Genomic DNA, 25,898 nt, shown 5'->3' with positions numbered 1-25,898 from the left:
TGAAAATGTGCTACATGCTATTGCTTGTCAGTGGTATTAGAGGGAGATATGTTCCCATTCTAGAGAGCATTTTAAGAGAGAAAAAATTGCATACACCAGTGAGTGCACGATTAGTCAATAATAGGATTGGTCTGCTTTATCAGAAGAGAAAGACTGTAAAGTTTAAATGCAAATGTCTGCTAAAGGTTACCTTTGTCAACTTTTAGGAGTCACTAGCATACAGGCTACAATGGATGGCTTCAGAACTAATAGGCACAGACTGTAATTCCGATTTCATGTGGTCCTTAATCAAAATTAAATTTATTGACTTTAATCAAAACTCAAATGAATTGTCCATAGCTTAATGATTTCTTTGATTAAAATAAATCACACTAACATGTCAACACTTGTTTCATTTTATCCAATTCTCTAGGCTATTGATAAGTAATGCTGTCACATTCATTCTTTTGCTGCAAGAAAAAGGAAACAATGAGTTTAACAGACTAGTTCTTATTGTTAAGGAATGACCTTAGGTTAGATCAAAACATGACAAAGTTATGCTCTGGAATCTCACGTGAGACTGTGTGGAATGACATGGAGTGTCAGTTCTGTATGGGCTGTGGTTTGTAAGTGTGTGTGAGGTACCTCATTTTAAGACACCATCAGGAGATACAAATAAAAGTAAGACAGGTCAGACACAACAGGAATCCCAAATAAAACTCTGTGGAGTTTTTTATTTTATTTTTTATAGATGTTTTAAGCCTTTTATTGCTATTAAAAACCATTATCCTGAATGAAAATTCAGGCAAAAATAATATTTGGCATTGTGGCATGATGGAAAGGTGGGTGAAATGGCCTGTTGAATAAATGTTAGGATATCGCCATTTTCAGAAGTTTTTGTTGGCTGTCAAAACATTGTCACTATAAGTCTTTTATTAAACAAATAAACAAATAAAAAAATAAAAAAAACACCAGCCAAGGTTTTTAAGGCAGTGGTTCTCAACTGGTGATCAGTGGTCAATGGTAAATGCACATTATGAAAATGCAACTAAACATACAATATAATCATGCATATTTAGATTAACAAAATAAATAGGCTTAAAAAATGTAAATACGTAAAGCTTTACTGTATTTTGGCGCAAATTCATCTGGAAGAAGCGAGCCAGGTTAGCAGACACCCACATGAAAAGATTACGAGACACGACATCCTCAAAAAAATTTAAATGAACAAAAATATATAAAATAAAAATACAAAAAAAGTGAACCAGACTACATTAAATACAGTTTGACATGAAAATAAACATGGTTTGTGACAACCACAGTTTGTTTTAAACAGTGAATTATTGGCTTTAAAGAGAGTTTAAATTCACTGAAATTCTAGTGAAATTTACAAACAAAAAAATAGGAAGTTTTTGATGGTCATTTTAACAAAACACCTTTGCTAAATTAACAATAAATTCCTCAATGTTTGATTGAAGCCAGATGAGAACCACTGTTTTAAAAGACACATTCTGTCCTGGAAATATCATGAATGTATTAAATGAATATTGCAGACAGTCACAGCTCCTAAACAGTCCATCGAATTAAAACATACTGCTGGTTGTGAGTAGTGTTGGCACAGCGTGGTATGAGCTGGCACTTCCAGGTCACTTACTAAAACACAAACATGAACATTTATCCTAATTAGATCCAAAGCAAAGCTCTGCAATTAGCACTTATTACAGTACTTTCATAAAAAGTTTATGAATGGAAATGTAAAATCACTTATACATTGGTAATGCAATGGTTCAACATAATTAATATTTTAAATAAGATATAAATGTAAATACAGAAATTGTTTAATAAAATAAATAGCATAAATTAATTCAAGTATCTTTAAGATGCCACCATCCGAGTTTTCGCATATTTTTCTTACTCTACCAGCAGCAATACTGAAGGTCCCCACTCATCTTTACTGCAAAAACAAACATCAGACAGCTCAGACAGTGAGGTTAATATTTGCATCTACACAATATGGCTCATAACGTTATATAAAGGAGACTTATGTCCCTTAAGTTGATAGGTGATCTTAGCTTTAGGTTCAGAACAGGCAACTATAGTCTAGTATAACGTAGAGCATTTACTCCAAACAGTAAACATTTATAATTCCTAACTCTATAACTCCCATAAACACCTAATCCTAACTAAACCTAAACCCTAACCTAACTTATTAACCCCCTAAAACTAACCCTGACCCTTTCTGAATCATTCTTAAACGGCGTTTACACAGGGTGCGTTCTTGAATTCCATTTGCACTGTTTTTTTCATTCTTGGTCTATGTATACCAATGTTTTCTGCACTGGTATTCAGGAGCGCTGCCACAGGAATTGATATATATATATATATATATATATATACATACAGTATTGTGGTGAGCAGGGTGGAGCCGAGTGGCGTCTGGGCAGAGCGAGGCCGGGAAGATAAGTGGCGAATGACTTTCACCTGCGCGCCACACCGGCCTCGCGTTCCAGTGAGGGGAGGCGGGAGTATTTAAGGAGAAGAGACAGCGGCAGATGGGAGAGAGATGCACGTAGCTTGTCCGCGTTCTTGTGTGTGTTTTATGATTTGACATAGCTGGCTAAAAAGCAGTGCGTGTTTTTGTTTCTTTATACACTGAAAAGTGTTATTAAATGTCTATGTGTCAAGCAAGTTCCAGCTTCCTCCTTTGCCATCCTTAATTGTTACAAGTATATATATATCTAGGCATGTATATATATATATATATATATATATATATATATATATATACACATACTGTACATTATCTGTTGTGAACTTGTGAATTGTGAGCTTGTGAGAGAGATAGCCTGGGTGCTGCGAAATCATATATTGACAATAAAAAGTGAACATACTGTTTTATTGCGCTGTCCTCGCCAATCCACCAACTGATGAATCAGACTGAATTGAACACAATTACGTCAATGGTCTAAATCATGGACTGAATCAGCTCTAAATGCTCACAGAGCCACAAGTTAAACTATGTTTATACTAAAAATGAATCAAGAACCATTATTGTTTATGTGTGCATTTTGAAAAGCATGTTAAAATGCTAATTTGTAATATTAGTGAAACTTAAATCATTCTAGGTACTGAGTGGTTGTTTATATGACTACAGAGACTATGCCGTGTCAAGTAAAATAATCTAGCTGTTTTTGGATGCAAGAACGCATCCTGTCTGAACGCCCCCTTACACTTGTAATGTTTCCTTTGGGAAGAACTGAACTCAAATATAAAGTGTATGTTAAGAAGTGACATCATGTTGTGCAGGAAAACGTTGACAACAAAAACAAACCTCAAATGTGAACATGATCTGTTTACTCAATGAGACTGAAACATTCACGGTTATTCATGGAATAATTTTACAGTCTTGAAAATAAATGCAATATGTTCATCTTTAGCAGTGCAGCAAATATTTTACAGCAAATAGGATGCAGGGACTGCACAATCATCTGCATCTGATGCATGAACAATGCATGCAGGCAAACCCCTTTAAATATGCTGCTGGAGTTTGTGGAGGTCCCAGGTGTGATGCCTTTCCAACACTGGATTTGGCGTTGAAGTCCAGCAGCCATCAGAAGTGGCCCATTCGTGCTGTAAATACACTTCGGGGGCGCGACGAGGACGCCGAGCGGCCAAAGCTCACTGATGGCCACTTTATGATGAACTGGGAGGTGACTGGCAGCAGATACCTGCACAGACGGAGAGAGAGGACACAGAAATGGGGATTGGAGCCAGACTCAAAGGCAGGATTAGAGGAACAAAGGTCACCTAAAGAGATCAAGCACTCTCCCTCTCTCTGTGCTTCAAATCTTCCTTCAGCTTTAGATTCCCATCCCCTCTCCTGACCCTCGTGTCTAAACGGTGCCATTTTTAACAATGAGTGACACAAGTGGCTGGACGTGGCACGTTTTAATACATAAGAACTTGTTTAAAGCGCAGGATTGTCCGGGACAAAATAACAGGTAAGATAATTAGGGCCTACAACGAGACAGGGAGGGTAAACATTAGAGACAGCTGACGACCCACATTGGGTAATACCAGAATAGTCTCATAATATTTCGGTTCGAAATAAGGCAATTTAAAGAGCGAATTAATTAAATAACATAATGACAATAAAGCAACATCTTGTACTAAACAAAGCTGAATTCCTTGATTTATTAGAACACACAACTGCTAAAATCATTTTTTTTATTTTTTTTTATGTTAGCATTAAAACTGTTTTTTGGATCAATGACAATATGGGTTTCCAAAATTATACAAAATAAATATTTAGTTTCTAAAAATCTAGAAACTGATGTTGGTTTTTTGATGTAATGAGTCTAAGTGGTAGTGTTGGGTGCGAGTCCACCTTAGTCGAGTCCGAGTCAAGTCCGAGTCTTTAAACTATCGAGTCCGAGTCCAAAAGGGGCCGAGTCGGACTCAAGACCGAGTCCATAGCTGGCTGAGTCCGAGTCGACTCTGAATGAATCTGTTCATGAATCTGAATTAAAATTGTAACCGTAAACTCAGCATCAATATTTTAAGCTTATTTTAAACTTCACAACTAAGAAAAACAGTTTGTCAATATAAATGTAACAAAAACACCTCTGTTGCCTTTCATATATATTTTATGATCAGTATCCTGCTGAAAAAACTTCAAAGTGGTTTCAGAATGAAAGCAAATGCTTTAGGAGTATGAAGACAAAACTGTCCTTCAACACAATTCTTATTGTGTTCTGCTGACATTTCAATTATTTGTTGCTTTTTCCCCTCCACTCAAACACAGACTAAACAAAGTGAAAGTTGTGTTAGTCGTTACAACCAAGGTTATTATGTTTCGAATTTTAATTTAGTTTTTATTTCTACTTCTTATTTTTTTGTGTGTGTGTGTGTGTGTGTGTGTGTGTGTGTGTGGAATTTTTCCCTTTTTTCACCCAATTTGGAATGCCCAATTCCCAGTGCGTTTTTTTTTTTTTTTAAAGTCCTCGTGGTCGCGTAGTGATTCACCTTTGACCACAAAAACATGGAGAAATATAGCTACAAGCAGCAATACCGGGGTCAAGACAATTATCGGCACCATGAGCAGCAAAAGAAGCTTTGTGACATGTTTTTGGTTAGAGTCCGATGGACAGTGTATGAGGAGTTAGAAAAAGTAAACTTTCAATCATAAAAAAACATTTGGTCAATTTTACCACAGAAAATACTGGAACTTTATACTATGTTTTTCATGTTTCATGGGACATGTTGAACGTTTCCATAGAAAAAGAAGAATTTTATTAAACCTGGCTCACTGTAGTAAATCCCTTAACGGTTTACCTATATCTAAGAGAAATGTCTACGGTATTATATGCAAAACCCTCACAAGCTTTCCACTCTCTTCAAGGCACAATTCTCCAGGACATTTTATGTGCCACACGGTTGTAATATTTAAGCAAAAGCACACGAGAGGTCATTAAAATTGTGGTTATTGGAGTTTTTTTTATTTTTTTTATTATTATTATTATTCTGTATTTGACAGTTTAATTAAACGTAATCATCGAAATGGTGTCTAACCAAATTAATTTGTTAAAAATGTAATTAAATAAGCATAGAATTATTTTAATTAAATTTTTCAACATAACATTGCATTATTTTTTATCAAATAAAGTGCTTTTCTACAAAATCCTCACAGCACAATCTGAAACAACACTGGACATATTTTTGTCAAATGAGATGCTGCACAACAGAACATCATAGATGTGAGATATTGCTTTAGAATTATTATTTGATTGCATTAAACATGATATTTTGTCCCATTTCACGTGTCCATTAAAATAAAACTTTTCTTTTGGCATTTCTGTGCATTTTTGCGGGTAGTTTCTCACCTCTGCATACACAGTTTGCTACATGTTCCAGAGTGATAATTAAACCCCAAAAAGCTATAATTTCATTAAAATAAATCCATGGACTGTATGTGCTGCATGCTTCAGAGCGCTCTGCTCAATGTGATCTACTACAAACATACACACACCCAGAGCACGCATGATGCATATGAGAGGTGTTATCAGCGTAAGAGCAGCCGGATTCACACATTTATTTTGAAGCATGCAGCACATGCAGATTATATATTTATTTTATTAAATCGCAGACTTTAGTGGTTTAATAATCACACTTGGACATATTGATATTTTAATTTGATTAATTGTGCATTCAAACATTCATTTTTGTTCCAAATGTGTCAGATTCCATGACATTCTGCATCTTATAGCTAATGCAATTTTTATTATAGGACTCAGTGATTCCACCATTGTTTTCCATATCACGGAAGTCTTAAGGCCCTACATGTGGTAATGGCGGTGTAAACAGACTCCGATCATTGAATTTTTAAAAATTAATTTACATACCAAGCTGTAAAGGCTGCATCACCACGCAACCACCTCGGGTGTGAATTTATTTAAAATAAATGGCGGGGGGGGGGTGCACACGGTGCTTAGGCGTGGTGAGAATGTGCGAGAGCGGGGCAGGTTGAGAAAGTGCCAGCGCGACGTGTTCTGCGACTGCTACTGGGTCTTTCAATAACATATAACATGCGTGAAAGAGCAGCCGGTGGAGTTCCAGGTTGCCCCCTATGGTATGATGGTGCCCCCCTAGGGAGTTGGTGCCCTACGCAGACTGCGTAATATGAGTATAGGGAGCGGCGTTACTGCATGTGGGAACCCTACCTCAAGTAATTTTGTTAGTGAAGGGGAAATCACGCTCTGAGTGTTATATTTACGGGAAAAACTTAAGGTGTTTTATGCCACCGGGCCAGGCACGAAACTCTGAATGGTGTAAGCTGTTAGATACTTTGAAGTTGTTATCTGACAGCCAATTAGCTTGCTCACATGTAATATGTCAAGCCAATCAGCTCAAATGATGTTAGCTTATTGATCCTTTGTCATGTAATCGGGTAGCCAATCAACTTATGTACTCTATTTTCACTGCAGCATTTTCTCTGAAACCCTCCACCTCCCCAGCTCCACTTGTCTAGATCTGCTACATGGGGATTTTATTTATGTCTAATTTTGCAGCAGTATGTCATACATGCTTGATGCAGCATGTCCTGTGTTTTTCTAATTGCGCAGCAGCAGCAGCATGTCCACATGCTTAACTCAGTATGTCTGTATATGTTCTAGCAGAAGAAAGTCTCCATACTTGCTCTACAGCAGCAGCGTAGCATACCTAGTCTGCCAAGACCAGTATCCTATCAATAAATAATACCCATATTAACATGCTAAATCTTTCAAGAGAGCTGTCATGACTGAACTATATTTTCATTACATATAGTGTTTTTAAACATTTTTGACATGACGGCAAATTTATTTCCTTCATGTTGGTTATACCACACTGATTTAAGTATATAAATATAGATAAGATGCTTACCTGATTATTTTGATTATAATCAAAAATATGGCAAACTACTTTAGAGAGTTTTTGTTTTTCTTCAAGAATTTCCGAATTTTAATGAGCCTCTTTTTCTTTGTTACATTCAAAGGACAGTTACACCACCTTTAAAGAACATTTTAGACGTTGTGCTCCACAAAAATACTAAACTAATTTTAATGCAGAAATGGTACATCACAGAAGAGGTGTATTCTGCAAGTCAGTGTTTGTATGAATTGCATTTTTATTTTTATATAAATGAATAGATCCATACTCATATCATTGACCCTTTTACTTGAAATTATAGTAAAAATGTAAGTGGAGTGCAATACTGTAGTTATGACCACAATATAGTATTGTCATAACAAATTAGGCCTGCTCCATATCTAAGTAAAAAAAAACTTTTTTGGTTCTAAAGAGCCCTGCAACAGAAAGACAGACTCAAGAGACCAAGGAAGAATCAAATTAACTTTTAAAGAAGAACGTCCTTGAATTTGCAAAGGTACACTACGGTGCCACACCTCGCTAAGCACATGTTTGCACATTTGTTCCATTCACCAATGTTTAATAATGAAAGGGGACATCCTACTGCCTGTTTTGCAAAGGTATTATGGATCATAAAAACTTTGGGCAACAATGAATATTGATGTCTCTGTTGCAAACCAACATTTTGAGCCACCTTTCACATCATATACACATTATCATTTCCTGCTTTTCATTAAAGCTTTAAAAATCGGGCCCGATTTTCAGGTTCTTTCCCCTGGAAGCCCAAGACAGGTGAGTTCTCAGGAAATGCATTTGGATAGGGGTTGAGCCTCTTTACCATATTTTCTACTACAGACTGCTGAGTTTGGTCAACAAAAGGAAATGTCAAAGGAATATGAAATTCAAATATGAACATATATGGAGGTGGGCCTCTTTGGCCCTGAAGAATTCCCTGTAATGAAGTCTCATCCATGACAGAGAGCTCAATTACTCAGGGTCCAATCAGGCTGCAGGCAGTGTTTAACTGGACCTCTGTGAAGTTTCCACCAGGTCTTTGGCTTTTTGATCATTGAGCAGTTCTTGGAAAAAAACCTGCCAGTGCAAAGCCCCCAGAGACACGCCAGCTGTCTAACCTTCCAAAGTGTGTGTGCTTTACTAATTACACACAATCGCTCAGAGATCTGCACATATCTCTCATCTGTTTGCTTGTTTTAAGCCTACACTCTTTCACCCATCTGCCATGCTGAGCTTAAAACTTTGAGAGAAAACTGAGAGCTCCTCGTTCACCAAGTGTCGTATTACGTTTTTTAAAAGTTGGGAGATACAGTAGGTCTCTGTAGTTCTACGTCTTGATAATAATTGATAAGAAACTAAACAACATGTTACAGAACTGCTATAGTGTCCCATTTTTATGTATATCACAACACAATTCTCGGTTGCTGTTACCTTTAATGCATATGATCAGTGTTGGGAATAACGCATTACAAGTAATGATTGTTAGGTATTACGTTATTTTTTTACGTTGCGTTATTGATTGGCACGTAATTTTCTTAATGTGTTTTTGAGGCATCAAAATACTAACATTAGCTGACATTTAAATTAGAAGCCTAATTTGTGTGCTTCCCAATTCACTGTCAGTTATTCTGTTTAATGTAGTCTGATGTAATAGCTTTGGGAGACCACAAGGGGTGATATAACATATATAGTACTTAATACTGAAGGACGTGTCAATGTGGTGAAGGTGGTAGTCCAAAGTTGCGAATCTAGTCACCATACACACAAAAGTTACCATGGTTTTTGTACTCTTCAAGAATGAACAAAGTGTCATTGATGAGTTTGCAGCTTAAGTGTATGAAACTGGTGTAACTACGCAAACTGAACAATTAGAAATGGCAAGGTTTATCATGCAATTTCTCTCTACGTAGCCTTGAAAAGGCTTCATTCAAGATGTCAAACCACAAAAAAAGACACTTGTAACTGCAAATATATTGCATATGCTATATGAAAGATACATATACACAATATATCATCCAGTGATGGCTCGAGTAAGCAATCTATGTCCTTTGATAAGGGCCTTTGATCTGGGTCGAATTTAATGGAAAACTATTAGTTATTTGCACTCCATGGCACTGCAGAATTTTGAGCATCCTCCAGGGTCATAGCTGGGTGCTACCGACAGACGCTGAGTGAACGTACCTTCATAGAAAATAATTACTTCTAATTTTAGAACATGGCACATTATCCGCCAGACGCATCCTGTGTGTGCGACCCCCTTTAATTTACCCTGCCACTCACACTTTACCAAAGTTGTGTTATATACAGTTGAAATCAGAAACTCTTTTTTTTCCCCTCCCCTTTTCTCCCCAATTTGGAATGCAAAATTCCCAATGCGCTCTAAGTCCTCGTGGTGGCGTAGTGACTCGCCTCAATTCGGGTGGCGGAGGACGAATCTCAGTTGTCTCCATGTCTGAGACGTCAATCTGCACATCTTATCATGTGGCTTGTTGACCGCACTACCGCGGATACATAGCGCATGTGGAGGCTTCACACTATTCTCCACGGCATCCACGCATAACTCACCACGTGCCCCACCGAGAGTGAGAATCACATTATGGCGACCACGAGGAGGTTACCCCATGTGACTCTACCCTCCCTAGCAACCGGGCAATTTGGTTGCTTAGGAGACCTGGCTGAAGTCGCTCAGCACGCCCTGGATTCGAACTCGCGACTCCAGGGGTGGTAGTCAGCGTCTTTACTCGCTGAGCTACTCAGGCCCCCAAAACTAATTTTTTAACCACTCATTTTATATTAGTAAACTATAGTTTTGGCAAGTCATTTAGGACATCTACTTTGTGCATGACATGAGTAATTTTTTAAACAATTGTTTAGAGACAGGCTTGTTTAGAGACAGTTTCACTTTTAATTGACTATATCACAAATCCGGTGGGTCAGAAGCTTACATACACCAAGTTAACTGTGCCTTTAAGCAGCTTTGAAAATTCCAGAAAATGATGTCAAGCCTTTAGACAATTACCCAATTAGCTTCTGATAGGAGGTGTACTGAATTGGAGGTGTACCTGTGGATGTGTTTTAAGGCCTACCTTCAAACTCAGTGTCTCTTTGCTTGACATCATGGGAAAATCAAAAGAAATCAGCCAAGACCTCAGAAAAAAAACTGTGGACCTCCACAAGTCTGGTTCATCCTTGGGAGCAATTTCCAAACGCCTGAAGGTACCACGTTCATCTGTACAAACAATAGCACGCAAGTAGAAACACCATGGGACCACACAGCCATCATACTGCTCAGGAAGGAGATGCATTCTGTCTCCTAGAGATGAACGTATTTTGGTGCAAAAAGTGCAAATCAATCCCTGAACAACAGCAAAGGACCTTGTAAAGATGCTGGAGGAAACAGGAAGACAAGTATATATATCCACAGTAAAACGAGTCTTATATCGACATAACCTGAAAGGCTGCTCAGCAAGGAAGAAGCTACTGCTCCAAAACCGCCATAAAAAAGCCAGACTACAGTTTGCAAGTGCACATGGGGACAAAGATCTTACTTTTTGGATAAATGTCCTCTGGTCTGATGAAACAAAATGGCCATAATGACCACTGTTATATTTGGAGGAAAAACGGTGAAGCTTGCAAGCCGAAGAACACCACCCCAACCGTGAAGCATGCGGGTGGCAGCATCATGTTGTGCGGGTGCTTTGCTGCAGCAGGGACTGGTGCACTTCACAAAATAGATGGCATCATTAGGAAGGAAAAGTATGTGGATATATTGAAGCAGCATCTCAAGACGTCAGCCAGGAAGTTAAAGCTCAGTCGCAAATGGGTCTTTCAAATGGACAATGATCCCAAGCATACCTCCAAAGTTATGGCAAAATGGCTTAAGGACAACAAAGTCAATTGGTACCTAATAACAAAGGTATTGGAGTGGCCATCACAAAACCCTGACCTCAATCCGATAGAAAATGTGTGGGCAGAACTGAATAAGTGTGTGTGAGCAAGGAGGCCTACAAACCTGACTCAGTTACACCAGTTCTGTCTGGAGGAATGGGCCAAATTTCCAGAAACTTACTGTGAGAAGCTTGTGGAAGGCTACCCAAAACATTTGACCCAAGTTAAACAATTTAAAGGCAATGCTACCAAATACTAACAAAGTGTATGTAAACTTCTTACCCACTGGGAATGTGATGAAAGAAATAAAAGCTGAAAAAATAATTCTCTCTACTATTATCCTGATATTTCACATTCTTAAAATAAAGTAGTGATCCTAACTGACCTAAGACAGGCAATATTTTCTACGATTAAATGTCAGGACTTGTGAAAGAGTTTAAATGTATTTGGCTAAGGTGTATGTAAACTTCTGACTTCAACTGTATACATAATATTGTATGTATGAAGAGACAAAAATTATTGTGCAATGATTTGCCCTTTTTATATCGGAAAAATGCTGATATATATTGATAATCATCTGGAAAATTTTCGGATTATCAATGCATGAAAAAGGCATCGATACCAAGCCTAATGTTAAGTGTAATTTTTTTGGAAACAGCGAGCCAAGAAACGCATTACTTTTGGAATTTGCACCAAAATGTCTGTTACTTTCTCAAAAACAATTGTACGGGTGTAACTTGTGCTTCTATTTATATACTGACAAATACAATAAAAAAATGTCCCCAGTAATCTTAGCCAAATGATGGTGAGAAAAAATAGTGAAAAAAGGTGTTGCTTTTAATAAAAAGTAGCCATGTTTAATAATGGTTACTGTTTTGAAGTCATGTAATAATGTAATACATTACTTTAAAAAGTAACACTTCTGATACAGTTCATGATTATGTAATAATTAGCATGAAACTATATTCGCAACCCCTTTTTATTTCCATAATCTGACATCTTTTTTTATGTGAAAAATAGGATGTTAAACAGTAAAAAAGTAAAGCATGATTTGATTTTTGTCCATAGTTAATTGATTGGATCAGAAAAAGTGAGTAAAATGTGATCATTCCATACCAGAAAACTATAATATCAGGTGGTTGAGGGGAGGGGTTGAAAAATAAGAGGGTAACGTCACCCGAAAAGAAAAGTTGTTTTAGAGGTGGCGAAACATATTACATTTTCATAAAAGATTCCAAAGACAAACATTTTCAATTTCTTTGGAATAACTTGTACCAATGAATCATGCACAATTAGACCAGGAACATGCTTTAAAAAAGTAAAAGTACAAAGTACAAGACTTCTTGTGTTGAGAGAACAATCACCTGATGAATCCAGACAGGAAGCAGGGGAAGAGAATGGAGTAAGGAAGCCAGGATGAGACTCTTAGGGTGCTTCGCATTTCCTAAATTGTGCATACTCGTTTCCTCGCTCCTCCATCCTCGAGCCCGTGACCCAGAAACCGACTAAAGTCCACCATCATGAAGGATGTATCAATTCTCTAAATGCACCGCAAGGCGGGGATCGAGGATAAAGGAAGCTTACAGAGTTCGCTTGAGCGAGGAAGCACAGGTGGATCCTATGCGGAAGACTTTTTGGTCGAGGAACCAACTTATCATCTTTCTTCACATCTGACACAACAGTTTTTAATTCATGTTTCACCTTTGTGGTTTAAATAAACTATAATTGTCACCTACTTCAACAATGCATCTTGAATTGTTAGGTTTTATTATGAAAATATAAAATGATCAAGTTTCAACAATATAAGGTCAAGCGCTCCAGTGTAATGCAGCTGCGCAGAAACAGCCTTTCCTTGGATCCTTTCCTCGTTTTCTGAGAGGGAGGAGCTAGCGAGGAAAGAAAGAAAGGCAAGGAAATGAGGATGCACAATTTCAGAAATGTCAGAAGCACCCTAACTTGGCCATAATTTTCCTAACAAGGCAAAGCAGATGCCGGCTGACTGAAAAATAACTGATCCCCATGGGCCGTTCCAGCGTTGAGTCGGCAATGAGACATGTCCTCAGAGAACACGAGTAGAGAGAGCGCATGTTGGCTTGGATGGTGAGTGGAGAGGAAAACGAAAATGATTGGCTGATTTCTCACAGGCCACGCCCCTTCCAGGACACCATGTTCAGAAACGAATGAAAGTAGCAAGCAGGTGCACAAAGGTTGGAAATACTGGAGACATGGGGGGAAAAGAGTGACCCAAAACCAAAAAATAAAGGTCATGGGGGTAAAATCACAGGATGAGAGCCATCCAGCAGACAAATGTAAGGGCAAATGTTACGTCTGTGTAACATGGCACTCAACAGCCAATGTTAGGGCTGTCAAACAGCTCACAAGAAAGGTGTCTGTGTCTCAGGTCAGTTTCTTTTTAATAGTTTTACATTCTAATTTGTAATTTTTGTACATGTTTGTGGTAATCAACATTTTGCCACAAATGCTGTCAACTGAGCTTAACTTGTATTGCACCTGGAACATTCCTTTAATAGATATGATAGGTTTACATTAATACTACTGATTTGATGCTGTCGAAGCTTGACTGAGATGCAAGCCTGTAATATAAATATACAGGCCTAACTTTGTGTTAATGTTTGGTTTTATATGCCTTCATAAAGATAAAGTTATCCAGCCGCAGTCAGTGGTTTTATCTTTTTTAAATTAATTGTTTGGTTAATATTCCCTTATTTCCCAAATCACCAATTTTGGAGTAGGCCAATATATACTCTAAAGGCATTCACTCTGGTGAATGAAATGATTAAATTCCATTAGCTACCTTTGTTTAACACCAGTATTGGTTATTAAAGCAGCAGTAAGTTAATTCTAGACTTTATAAGAGCATGTGTTGTGTACGCACTCTGCTTGGATACACAAAGGTTTAACAAATAAATAAATAAAATGTCTTTCACCTAAAATGAGTTTGACACTCTTGATTTAGATGTTACAAAGATGTCCCCCGCTTTGACTGAGGATGTTTTGCAAGATCTAACAATAAATCACTTCATTTTCTTGATTAAATCTTTGGACTTTAATACTGAATACAGTTCTGCAGTGTGAACACTATTGGCGTAATGAGATGTAAATGATAAGGTGATGGTCATTTCTTCCTTTTAGAAGAATTCTCATGGACTCAACCAGTGGAAGGTATCTACCTTGTATCATCCCAGTCTGGGCTGAGTCCACTGAGCGAACCACGGGAGTCAGCTACAAATTTGTAGACCACGAGCAGACAGTCTCTACAGAGCTGTACGACATGCTGACAGCATCTCAGCTCCTGCACAGACAACACCTCACTACTCTTATTGAAGATGCTCTCCCACGACGACCTGCTGGGAGAAGACACACACACACACACACACACACACACACACACACACACACACACACACACACACATGATGCATACTAAAGCATAGGGGTGGGCGGTGACCAAAATCTTATATCACAGCATGAGTTAATTTATATCACAGTAATGGTATATCACAATATTGTTATTTTTGCTGGAAATGTGATGAAAAATGGATTGTATATTAAATAACCATGCGGTAATGCTATTTTATGAATAATCCCATAAATTAAATATTTTTCAAATATAACATACTTCATCTCAGTTGAATATGTTCTCTTTTCATTTGGAACTTGATGGGCACAAACCAAAAAGATTGATTACCAAAAATAATTTCAATTTGGCCCTCATTTTCTTATATATATATATATATATATATATATATATATATATATATATATATATATATATATATATATATATATAAAAAGTGAAACTCGAGGTTACAGTGAGGCACTTACAATGGAAGTCAGTGGGGCCACTGATTACATCTTGGATAAGTTTCCTACATAAAACTTTTGCACCTAAAGCACCCAACAGACACTAATAAACAAATGCAGATATGTTCTATGTGTCTAAAGCATATAAAGAGAATAAACTAGTCTTAATAAACTAACCAAAAACCATGATTCACTTTATAACAATTTAAAATATAATCTGCATGCACAATAAACGGTAGTAAAATGTATTTACCTCTCTCGACTGAAAAGTTTTTGCATGTTCTAATAAAATATGTATTTAATAAAACTAGTCATAAGCATATTTCCAGTATATTTTGTTTGTTATTAAAGCAAATTACATTTCGCTCCAGGCACGTTCAAGTCACCAGTACACGCATGCTCATAGTATCAGCAGCTTACTCATCAGACACCTTGGTAATCCTCTGTATACTTCGACAGTAATTTGGTCCGGCTCATTTGCTCTTTTTGAGTCGGACACGCCCGAAAAGCTGACTTTCGATTCTGCCTGTAGGTTTGATTTGTTCAATTCGAACAGGTTCTTTGGTTTAGTAACTTATAAGAGCCATCTAGCCTGTATGAGTCCAAGTCATTCATTTTGAACTCGTTCTCGGGCATGTTGTTGCTGATATATAAGTTAATGAATTCAGATTTCTTGAAAATGTCCATCACAGTTAGCTACACAATCTACTTAAAAAATACAAACACAACTGGAAAACGAATATATTATTAATCATTTATATTAGTAACATCCTCGAGTAAAAATGCTTAAGTCTAATTCTAATTCATAAATAGCACAGAAACAAACACCTGTACATTTATTAATGTTTTATTTGGCTACTGCCATTTTCGTCTCAACACATTGCATGTCTTCGGTAATGCTCAGCAAACTTTGACAGTCAGAGGGACCGGCTCATTCGGTTCTTACCAGTACAAGTACTTTAGCTGTGCGTCTTGTGTCATCAACCCTTAACTAAAGTTTGATTCAGTTAGATTTTGTGAACCAGCTCGACCAGTTACTTGCTGAGAATTGGCTCAAAAGAATGATTCGTTCAAGAATCGGACATCACTATTCACCACTCTCATGCACGAATAGCAGAACGCAGTCCTGATCACTGATAGTTTTGCAAATATATCTTCCGGGGTATAGAAGTATCTTTACCAGCTGGCATATTTCTACCGTACACGGTATATACCGTCATGCTGCCCAGTTCTAGTTTTCATTATAGGGAAGGTGTTCACCGGGGACTTTAAGACATTAAAGAGATTACAAACATTGTATGATTTTCTGTAAAGCTGCTTTGTAAAGATGTGTATTGTGAAAACCGCTATGCAAATAAACTACAACATAGTAAGTACATTTTCCGAAAAAGTTGGGACATTATGGAAAATAATAACAGAATCAAAAAGGAGTGATTTGTCAATCTGATTCACCCTGTGCTATATTGAAAGCACTACAACAACACATTAATTTATGTTTTATCTTACCCTATCATTATTTTATTCATTAATTTTTTTAATATACAATTGGGGTTGTACTTAATATATTACAGTATATATTATGTATATGTAAAATATTTGTATATACTGGAAACAAAGTGCCCGTAAAAGTTGATTCTCGTTCATTTGACTCATGTTGAGGATCAAAACGATAAAATGTCTCGCCTTAATCAAAGTGTTGGCATGGGAGAGGAGTTTTGTTTGATTGTAGAGATGATGAAATGTACCATCTGAGCATCTGAATTGTACATTACAGGCAGGGAGGCTCTACAGTTCTCTCCCACTGTTATCTCCTTGCTGTGCTAACATCTCACGGGCCACCTTCACATGGCACTCCCTGATTAAACGCAAGCAGCATGGGCCGCGGGCATTGCCTCTGATTCTCCAGAGCTGCGTTCGCTCTCATCAACTGAATGGTCTAAGCTAGCTATATAACATCCTTCACTCTGTGGCAATTACAAGACTGAGTGGGCTGTACAAAGCCCCTGAGAAGCCCCCTGCAATGACTAGAGGGACAGAGGCGATCAATAAGAGGAGGTCCCTGCTGTTTGCTCTTAGAGCTGATAAAATCACAGCACGTGTGAGTATATGTGTTATATAACAGCAAGCCTCTATGTTTCTATACGTGCACCTCCAAGGAATTGAATGTCTGTATCAAGACCTTTACCATCCAGTCAATCAAGAAAAAAAAAAAGAAAAAAATCAAAATTTCTGTTCGAGTCTACAGGCCCATAAAGCTAAAGTGTTTTATAATACTTCTTCTATAAGTAAACCACACATAGGCTGATCTCCATGAAAAGTGTAAACACACTGGCTTTGTGGTGCTCATTTGTTTGAGTATCCCCACCTCCCTGACAAAGCAACACTGGCGAAACCAATGGCATGAGCTTAAAGGTGCTCTCTTTAACTGTTTGTTTGTGTCATCTTGGACTTAAAGTGACACCTAGTTGTGTGGATGCAGCATCATTCCAAATCAATAGTATTCAGTTACAGATGCCATTGTATAAATTCACTATTCACAATCAGTCATGATTAATTTAATCCAAGAGTGAAAGTGTCGGTTACTGAGTTTAAGCGAGTAGTATTCAGCTGGTCATGTGATTCTAAAATGGCAGCCCCAATGAGGGCACCCCTGCTCCACATCTAAAGACATCTCATGTTAGTGGTCATGATTTTATACATATGTTTCAAAATTACAATACATTTTTTTTAGGAGTAAAACTTTTTTAATGGGGAAAAATTTACTGAGTGCACCTTCAAGGCAGCTTGCAACCCAATTTACCTCCACAATATGGCACGTTTCTGGGTAAAACAGGATATTCAATGAGAAAAAAAATGTAGAACGGACTTGATTTCATCCACTGCAGTTTAATAAGACTGTGTAAAGCTCCATATGGATCATATGATGGTTAAAAAATAAGAAGGCTTGGTGACCTTAGCCAGAGAGTGGAAGTCGTTTCAGAAGCTGAGAAAGATGTTACATTTTCTTTTAATATTACAAAGACATTTCTTTTTTGGAATAATGTCAGATGGAATAACATATGAATCGCTCACAATAAGACCAGGAATGTGAGGAAGAAGATGAGGACAATTTTTACATCATGATGCTGAAGATACTGTAAGTCTCTTACCCAGAGCTGGACAGGCAGTTCCAGAGCCCCTGACCGTGACTCCAGAGTAGACGGTTAAACACACGATTGAAAAGGCGATAGAGACGTAGACTCTCCATATCTGGCTCACTCCAGATCCTCTGCAGCACCAAGCGGATGTTGGTATGAACAATGTCCAAAACCTTCAAACAAAGATCAATTAAAAACAGTGAATGAAATACAAGAATTGACAGGAAGTGACAAAACAAATAACTACATTGTGACAGAGGTAATGTTGTTCAAGTCGTTACATTGTTGTTAAAGCTATTTTGAAAGTGTCGTTTGCCAAGCTATAAATAATTTAAAGTAGTTTAACAAGCTACTTGTTTTAAAGTAACCCACTTCATTGAAGCTATCAAGGTGGCAATACCTTTTTAGTTTATTAAAGCTGGAAAAAAAAATTTAGTCTCTGAGCCATTAGTACCACCTAACGGTGGTAATAATAATAATAATATAATAATGTTTTTAAACAACCTTTCGAATACACCTCCCATCAAATGATTGATAAATCAAACTAATAGTTCAGCTCCCATCTCACATCATTGGTTGAGTCAATGTTGCAGTGATGGGCTGGATGGGTCGCTCAAAACGAACAGAGGAATTTTAAAGCACCACAAAGACAATGTTTACAGTTTTTGAGAAAATTAACCAACAAATGGCTTAATTATAGTTGCCTCTGCATTTTAAGCTGGTAGAGGAGAAAGAATTTTGACACTGAAAAAGTTACACAATTCATTAACTATATTCATTTATTACACGGCTCTCTGGAATACTCGATTCTGATTGGTCAATGGCGCCATCCAGCGGTCAGATATTCCTCTGTAACAACCGCACATCCGGGGATTTAGACGTACCAGACCGCTCATCCGGGTTCTGCGAGCCATCTCTATAGCTTCTCGGATCACTGTGCAACCTCTACAAGTAAGTGTCACGGTCCTGTCACTCTGTCAGTCTGGGTTTCTGTCTGACAGGGCCGTGACATCATCGTCCCATGTCTGTCTTGTGTTTCGTTGTCTGTCTTGGCGTGAGGGCACGGTTTCGGTTGATTTCCCTGCTGTGCGCTCTTCAGCCTGTCTTTTTTCATGTCCGGAGCATGGTGTCTGGATCCTGACCCTTCTGTCTGGTTCAGTTTCGGTTTTGGTGGTGGGATCTGGACACTCATGCTCTATGTCTTGTCTTGTATTGACATGAGTGAATTGCACTTGTCATCTTAGTGAATTGCACTAGTCATCTTGGTGGCTTGCACTCGTGTCAATAATCTATGTCTGTCTTTCGCAACCGCAGATGTGCGCTGCACTCGCTTTGCGCTGTGCGCCCGGGTCGTGAGCTGTCTTCATGTTGTGCTGAGGTTTGGTCACTTCGGTCTAAGTTGTCGGGTGTGTGTGTGGCCAAACTTTCACACAGGTGTCATGTTTTGTTTTTGTCGCCTGTTGCGTCCATAGCATTGCGTTTGCCTCGCGATGTACGCTCAGGTTTAATTTAGTGTGAGAATGCGTGGCATCCCTTTGTTTGCTGTTGCTATGCATTCTCTCGTATTGTTTGTCGGTTGGCATGGGCGTACATTGCCTTATTGTCTTGGCGATGTGCGCTCATGCCATTCGGGTGTTTTGTTGTCTTGTGAGAGCACGTAGCTTTGTTTTACTTCTGTATCACCACGTGTCTCTCTGTCTTACGTCATACCCCGCCTCCTTGTTTGCTTATTATTAGTTCATTTACCTCACCTGTCCCCTGTTAACCTGTTCGATTTCTCTCCCTATTTTAGTCTCCTCATGTTTGCTGTCCAGTGCCAGTTCGTCTTGTTTCCAGTCTTGTTTCCAGTCTTGTGTTATCCAGTCGATCTTGTGTGGTCGGTCGGTCGGTCGGTCGGTCGGTCGGTCGGTCGGTCGGTCAGTCGGTCAGTCAGTCGGTCGGTCTTGTTTGTTTCTCATCCCATCCCTGTCCGGTTGGTCCTGGTTCCCCGTTTCCCTCTGCCTCAGCCCTGGATTGTTTGTTTTCCCCTACGGGATTGTTTATGTTTGTTTTCCCCCTTGTGGGAGTTTTGGTTGAGTTTTTCCCTTTAGTTTGAATTTAATAAATTCCCTTTTATTTCTTCAACTCTGCACCTGGGTTCTGTCTCTGCATTCTCTAACAGTAAGCTAATAAAATTCCAACTCAAATCAATGTATCATGTGCATTTATTTAATTGGAAAGTGGCCTTGTAATAGGCTGAATACTGAGGAGTCAGACGTTCATTTTCACAAAGTAAACACAAACAGAACTCAGACGCAAACCTAAGGTGGATTTCAGCTGTTCAGTGATTTATTTCTTCTCACATAATTACATAATTTCAGCGCAAATCAATGTTTCATGTCCATTTATTTGTTAATTTGGCAAGCAGTCTTGTAATAGGCTGAATATTGAGGAGTCAGACGGTCAATTTTACAAAGTAAACACCAACAGAACTGGTCTGGGCATTTTTTAGATCCATTTGTGATAACTATAGATATCTTGTATGGTATTTTATAATATTTGCCAAAACACCCATGCATTTAAGGGTTAATTACGTTTTTTTTGTTTTTTTTTGCTTAATTTTAGTTAGGTACTCTCCAAGACTGATCCTTTATTATATTCTCTTTTCAGTGTAAGTGACGGTAAAAGAAAGAACACATGCAATGGTGAGAGACATAGGATTACACACAAGGTGGGAGTAACAACGATATTTCATAGCACTGTGATATTTTACCTCATCACACTGTATTGATATTCTCAGACCAAAGAATCAATATTGTAAGTTACATTTTTATATGAATATTTTTTTGGGGGGGAAGAGTCTGTGAGAAGCCAAACATTCAACTATTTCTATTCGACCAACTTACAATAAGATAAGAATTCAGGTTTATAACTTGTTAATTTGTAAGAATCAAAATCTTTCATGAGGTTTTCATGCTATGATAAACACACAGGAACCAAGGTACACTATTCTCTCATGTTGTTGTATTTTTAATGATACTGATGCACTTTTGCTCTATTGCTATTCAACTGCTATTGCTAAGGCTCTACAATGAAGCTGGAAGTTCTTGTTATGCGAAGTACAATGAAGATAAATGAAAAACATTGCAATACATCACAGTTTTGTATCACAATACACAAAACTAAAGAAACGCAATATTGTCACATTATCGATATAATTATGCATTGCCAGGTCCCTGCTGATTCACACCCCTAGTACCCCTAGTGCAAACTAAAATTTGGAAGAAGAACGACATAAGATTAATGACATGAGTTTTCCCGAAACAGTTTTTGCCCATCTTCCTCTCCAGCTCCCTCACTCTATTCTGCTCGTCGACATCTGTGATGTGACTTTCAACAATATGGCTGATTTAATGGCCTTGTGTGAAGCACGTTACCTCTTTTCTGACTGATCCCTCAAACTTCGGCTAACAAGTTCATGGAACGAGACAATCCCTCATTTAAGCAGTCCATCATGCCCACCCTACTGTTTCAAATCAAAACAACTGTAACCTGCTGAAATAACCTGTCGTTCATTGTGCTGAAATTCAGTGCCTTTGAACTGTTTCATTTTGTTGCATCATTTCTGTTCAATAAAGACAGATACTGTACAAATGCCATTTTACCAAGACTGTTTTAAATCAATAAGCATTTATATCTGTTTGGTTCTTCTTTTCCCCATACACCATACATTTTGGTCACCTGCATCTCTTGCTGATCAAACAATAATTTAAATGTTTAAATTTTCTTCCCACTCTTAGTCCACTCACCTTCCGCTGTTTGGTGGCGTCTAACTTCACCAGCCAGTAAGATGCCACTTTTGGTTTATGGTATTTCCAGTTGTTCAGAATCTGAGGGAGCAAATTAAAATTATTTTGTGTCACTGTAACATGGACAATTATTATAATTACAATTCTATCTATCTATCTATCTATCTATCTATCTATCTATCTATCTATCTCTCAATGTATGTAGCCATGTATTTTTTAATACCTATTTGAAAAAAATATTAATATTTTTCATTATATTTTAGCTTTCTTTTACAAATAAATAAATAAACATGCTTTTGCTGGAAAATGATGGCATATGATGCAAAACATTACTATATCACTTTTATAATACAGTCCTAGAATAAAAATAGCCTTATATAGTAGCTTATAATACAGTAATATATTACATTATATAATATAGTAGTTTATGATTTTAAACCTATTCTAACAAGACTATCACAAGTCATTCTCGCAATTTCTACTAAACCTCATCTATGTTAGACACCTAAATAACAATACTTTGGTGACAAGTTGAAATCGGCAGAATTTGCTATGTTCAATACCACACAAACCAGGGCAATGATAAAAACGGATGCAATATTTATTGCGTATGGGGCAAATGACAGTTCTATTAACTGGCATGAAACTCTCTCTCACTGGACCTAACCAGCAGGTCATCCTTATTGTTGAGCCCTGTACATACCTACCTACCTATCAGTCTTTTTGCCTGTCTATCTATCACCTTGCTGCAGGCCTCTCTTTCTTTCATGTTCCAAACACAAGGACCTTGAATAAGAACAGTGCATTCACATGGGTCCTCTCCATATCATATTAATTTTTAACATGTTGGAGCATTGATCTGAATGTTTGAATATATTTACATCATTTACATGATCAATAAAATAAATTATCTCTGCTCGTGAGTCCCATTGGCTCAGCACGCACCTCTGAATGCTGCTTCTGGTGAATACATTCTCAGACATGTGAGTCAATGAGCTATGTCCATGTTTAGAGTTCGAAATGATGGCATCAATATAGCCATCATCATTTATTTTCCAGGATAAATCATTAATAAGTAATTTAGATCATAAATTAGAACGAAGCACTGAGAAATATTAATGAGAAGCTTTCATTTGCAACACTGCAAAAATATTTGAATTTCTCAATTTACACAGCTCTGCTAATAAGAGTGACTGTTCACTTCAGCTATTTGTTAAACACAGTGTTTATGTGATTGTTTAAGGAATGGTTCATAAAAGTGAATTTTAAAATAATATCCTGTTCACATTTGTTTTTTTCATATAATGAAAGTGGATAAGGACTAAGGGTTGTCAAGCTCCATAATAACAAAATAATAATATAAACTATATAGAAATGGACCATGTGACACGTGCTATATTCAAATTCTTCTAAAGACATATGATGGCTCTTTAAATCATTATTCACTCAAAATCTTGATATCTGTCCTAGCTCTCCTTGGCACATTTATGACAGAAGAAGTGATGTCCGATTTGTAAAAGAGTCATTCTTTTGAATAATATTTTTCAATTAATCATTAGATCCAGTTTACAAAACCAGTCTGAATGATTCGATCGTGAATCGGACTGATCGGCTCTCGGGTTCATTGACTCATTGATCCGGTCAGTGGTTAACAGCTTACAGAAAGGCAATAGTTCACCCAAAAATGAAAATTCTCTTATCATTTACTCACCCTCATGCCATCCAAGATGTTTATGATTTTCTTTCTTCAGCAGAACACAAATGAAGGTTTTTAGAAGAATATCTCAGCTCAGTAGGTCCATACAATGCAAGTGAATGGTGATCAGACATTTGTAGATCAATAAATCACATAATGGAAACATAGAAGTAATATGTTTCCAGTGTTTAAATCCATATCTTCAGAAGCTATATAATAGGTGTGGTTGAGAAACATAACAATATTTAAGTCCTTTTTTACTCTAAATCCTCACTTTAACTTTCACTGTCAGATGTGAAAGTGAAACTAAACAGGCACCACGTGACTTTCAGAAGTAAAAGTGAAAGTGGAGATTTAGAGTAAAAAAATGTTTTATCTGTTTCTCACCCACACCTATTAATTGCTTCTGAAGATATGGATTTAACCAATGGAGTATTATGGATTAGTTTTATATTTCCTTTGATTTTTGGAGCTACAAAGGTCCAATCCCCATTCACTTGCATTGTACAGACCTACAGAGCTGAGATATTATCCTAAAATCTTTGTTTGCGTTCTGTTGAAGAAAGAAAGTCATACACATCTGGGCTGGAAGTGAGTAAATGATGAGATAATTTTCATTTTTGGGTGAAATTTGTTCCTCACACAAAGGTATGGGTAAGATTTGGAATATACTGTATGAGTCGTATGAGTCTTTTATGGTGCTTTCTTGTCTTTGTTGAGACTGACAACTCCATATACATATACACTTTCATTATATGAAAAAAAAAAAAAAGTGGCCAGGACATGAACAAATAATGACAAATTTAGACTGTGAATCAGACCGGTACTCTGAAAAATATTAATTACAAGGTTCCACATACAACACTGCCAATGTATTCTAATTCCTAATTTTCACAGCTACACTAATAAAGGGCCATTTGATTGTGCTTCTCCTGTGTTTACCCTGTGATTGTTAATGTGAAAAAATATGCCAGATCCATGAATGCTTGAAAGAGTCTTAAACAGGTGCTGTCGGCCAGCTGTGTTTCTGCTCGGACAGCTAATGGCTCTCATTAAGTATACAGGTGGATGGATAATGACTCTACATACAACAAGAGACTTTGGGAACCGGGCGAGTTCGACCATCCTCAAATGAGTTTGGGGAACGAGGGAAGCTGAGCAGCCAGTGCAGTGACCGACTGCATTTTCTCAGCAGCGTATCTCACCTCGTCCAGCACAGCCTCGGCCTCCTCTTCACTCTTCCCCGGGTAACGAATCCGCATCTCCCCGAGTGCCGTCAGCGTCTGCTGCATCAGCTCGGCTTCCTGCTCTTTACTCAGCTGAGTCTCCCCCTGCACACGCACATGCAAAGAACCCACACAATAAGATGAATGAGAGAACAGCGTCTTTTCTCCGCAGTCATCAGGTTCGTTTCGGCCTCTCACAGTCTTGCTGGAAGACATCGCAGCAGTGCGTTCATATGGCAGCTGACTGCTCTGTGTGAGAGGGAACAGCGTGGAAAAAACTAGTGCTTTAATCTCTACTTTCTGAAATAAGGCTTTATAAAAATGAGAAAAATCTTTATACAGATAAAATACAGACTATACAGGTTTATCAGAGCCGAAAAACTTTTTAAGGGTGAACCTCACAAAACTTAACAAGAACATGTCCAGGTGATATTTCATACCAAAATCAAAAGAAAAGACATACAATTTGCTTCAGTGAAAATGATCATTATGGCAATGGGGGAAAAAAAAGGGAGCACGCTTAATTGTCATGAAAACAATGTTACAATGCAAAAATATATATATATATATTTTATGGTCCTAAAATACACTTCATTTTCTTTATGCATAAATGTAATTTCTTACTTTTTTTCTTTAGATTTTTTGGGGAGAAATCAGGGTCGGACTGGGAGACAAAAATTTACCAGGAATTTCAGGATTCCTGTGGTCCACCACAGGTTTCACCATAGATATCTAATACATCTGTTATTAATATTAGTGGTAGTATTATTTATTATTGATTCATATATGGGTGTAGCGCATAAATAGAATAGATCGATCCATGCTGTGACTGACTGATGCCTTCAAATTGTTACATGACACACAACCTCATTTACTCTCTCTCTCGGGTGCTTAACTTTATGCAGCTGGGTGGTAAATAGGCTAATAGCAATAATGAAAA

General features: G+C 37.6%; 1 protein-coding gene across 3 annotated transcripts in view; it reads right to left on the bottom strand.

Moving 5' to 3' along the window:
- Window positions 1–415: 415 nt before the first annotated feature.
- LOC127428164 (tubulin polyglutamylase TTLL7-like) overlaps window positions 416–25,898 on the bottom strand; it is a 136,456-nt gene continuing 110,973 nt past the window's right edge. For 2 of the 3 annotated variants that reach the window (XM_051676299.1, XM_051676300.1), the window contains exons 17-21: window positions 24,938–25,063; window positions 22,037–22,117; window positions 18,261–18,421; window positions 14,478–14,654; window positions 417–3,707 (exon numbers count right to left, since the gene is read on the bottom strand). In XM_051676299.1, the coding sequence (XP_051532259.1) occupies window positions 3,590–3,707; window positions 14,478–14,654; window positions 18,261–18,421; window positions 22,037–22,117; window positions 24,938–25,063 (663 nt within the window). In that variant the 3' untranslated portion in view covers window positions 417–3,589. Of the gene's footprint in view, window positions 3,708–14,477; window positions 14,655–18,260; window positions 18,422–22,036; window positions 22,118–24,937; window positions 25,064–25,898 lie in introns of all 3 variants that reach the window. The other variant, XM_051676301.1, reaches the window with a different exon arrangement.

The sequence above is a fragment of the Myxocyprinus asiaticus genome, chromosome 37 (genome assembly GCF_019703515.2).
Source record: "Myxocyprinus asiaticus isolate MX2 ecotype Aquarium Trade chromosome 37, UBuf_Myxa_2, whole genome shotgun sequence".
Taxonomy (NCBI): Eukaryota; Metazoa; Chordata; class Actinopteri; order Cypriniformes; family Catostomidae; genus Myxocyprinus; species Myxocyprinus asiaticus.
The sequence above is the reverse complement of the archived record's forward strand: the minus strand, read 5'-3'. Positions and strand labels throughout refer to the sequence as shown.